Consider the following 2,187-nt stretch of genomic DNA (forward strand, 5'->3'; position numbering starts at 1 on the left):
GTTACCTGGTTGTGTTTACCTGTTTGTGTTTACTTGTTTGTGTTACCTGGTTGTGTTTACCTGTTTGTGTTTACTTGTTTGTGTTACCTGGTTGTGTTTACCTGTTTGTGTTTACTTGTTTGTGTTACCTGGTTGTGTTTACCTGTTTGTGTTTACTTGTTTGTGTTACCTGGTTGTGTTTACCTGTTTGTGTTTACTTGTTTGTGTTACCTGGTTGTGTTTACCTGTTTGTGTTTACTTGTTTGTGTTACCTGGTTGTGTTTACCTGTTTGTGTTTACTTGTTTGTGTTACCTGGTTGTGTTTACCTGTTTGTGTTTACTTGTTTGTGTTACCTGTTTGTGTTTACCTGTTTGTGTTTACTTGTTTGTGTTACCTGTTTGTGTTTACCTGTTTGTGTTTACTTGTTTATGTTTACCTGTTTGTGTTTACATGTTCGTGTTACCTGGTTGTGTTTACCTGCGTCCTCCTCACCTGTTTGTCTGTTTCAGCCCCTGAAAAGACAAACGGCACTGATTCATCATCATCAGGTCAGTTGAAGTTTAAGGTTAAATGTTTTTATTTCAGCTGATAAATTATTCTTATTATCAAACATAAAATTAAAATCAGTTCAACTTATTATTGTAGAATTTAATTCAATATGTTTTGTCTGTTAAACTATTCAGAAAGTGACGAAGATTCTTCAGACACTTCCRACTCAGACCACTCTGAATGTGAGACAAAAACTGTGTTTTTTTTTTCATGTTTCATGTTCTGATGCAGATTAGAGCTAAAAATTCTAATTAACCAACAATAAACACAAAATGAATCAGTGTTTACCTGAAATTATTTGTCTTTTAGCTGATTCAGAGTCTGAGGAGACGGAGGAAGGTGAGTCAAAGTTTGATGCTGAATAAGTTATTTTATTAAAGCAAATGAATAAATATTATAGTTTGGTTTCATTTTAAATTAAGAATGTTGTTCATTCTCACAATTATTGAGACTCAGGTGAACCTGAACCGAAAAGAAGAGTTTCTGCATAGAGATGGGCAGAAAAAATACTTTAAAATTAATTTCTGCTCATTTTGAGACTATCCAGATGCTGTGTTGTGTTTTTAGACCACATGAGCTAAATCTTTTGTTGAGAAATATATATTTCGTATCTATAATAATAAACATGGTGGTGGCAGTATCATTATGTGGGGCAAACAGAGGCACTAGAATATTCAGATGATTGCATTAAATTGAAATTAGCATGTTTTTGTTAATGCCTTCCAGACAGCAACAGTCAGGACAAATCTGAGGGTGAGTTAACATCTGACACGTTTTAAAAAATTATAAAACCTGTAAAAAAATACAATTTATTTAGAAGTTGAAGTCCTCACTTGTCTGATATTTTGTTTTTTTTGTTTTTGTTTTTGTTTTTTCGGACACTTCTGAAGACAAGAGCGACGAAAAGGAGAGCCATGAAGGTCAGATTAGTTTATTTAACTAATTATCTTTTTATGATRAAGACATGAATTGGAGAACAATCTCCTACGACAGACAAAACTGAGTGAAAAAATCCTGAGGAGTAAAATAATCTGAGCCTCATGCTTTAAAAACTGAGTCGTAGCAGGAAGGAGGAATTCAGATTCAGATTCAGACATTTCTCACAAAAACTTCCTCCGTGTTTTCATCTGTTACTTCCTCAGACTCATTCCTCATGATCAAATATCAGTTTGAGTCTCTTTATGATTACACCGCTGCTGCCTGGTTCACATAAAGATCATGTAAACGTAGCTCTTCTGAGAAAACGTCAAGGCGATTAAGAAAAGATTCTGTTCTCCAGTCGTCATTTAAGAATCAAAGAAACAATGATTCACCTGCAAACATCTTTTAACTGATTTCATGTTCTGTCCCCGGTTGACCTGTTGCTTTGTCTTTAGATGGAAGCAAGTCGGACTCTGAGAGTGGTGAGTTAGAGTAAAACCTGCACTGAAAATTACATTTTAAACATTCATTTTAAATCAGGGTACTTTTAAAGTTACAATCAGATCCTAATATTTGATATTCAGTTTTGAAAAGTCGTTTTTAATTGAAAGTATTGATAATGGAGCCAATACTGTTAGCGTGGTTAGCGTATGTTAGCAGTCTGTGTCTAAGCCCTTAATGGTAAAAATAAATAAATAAATAAATAAATAAATTAATTAATTAATTAATTAATTAAT

General features: G+C 33.4%; 1 protein-coding gene across 1 annotated transcript in view; it reads left to right on the forward strand.

Moving 5' to 3' along the window:
- Positions 1-2,187, forward strand: part of stm (starmaker) — a gene marked incomplete at its 3' end in the record, with an annotated part of 11,571 nt that overhangs the window by 2,106 nt on the left and 7,278 nt on the right. The window contains 6 exon segments of the mRNA XM_014022459.1: positions 490-528; positions 664-711; positions 839-868; positions 1,256-1,282; positions 1,420-1,449; positions 1,906-1,932. Coding sequence (XP_013877913.1) covers positions 490-528; positions 664-711; positions 839-868; positions 1,256-1,282; positions 1,420-1,449; positions 1,906-1,932 — 201 coding nt within the window.

This window comes from Austrofundulus limnaeus, unplaced genomic scaffold (genome assembly GCF_001266775.1).
Source record: "Austrofundulus limnaeus strain Quisiro unplaced genomic scaffold, Austrofundulus_limnaeus-1.0 Scaffold330, whole genome shotgun sequence".
NCBI classification, from domain to species: Eukaryota; Metazoa; Chordata; class Actinopteri; order Cyprinodontiformes; family Rivulidae; genus Austrofundulus; species Austrofundulus limnaeus.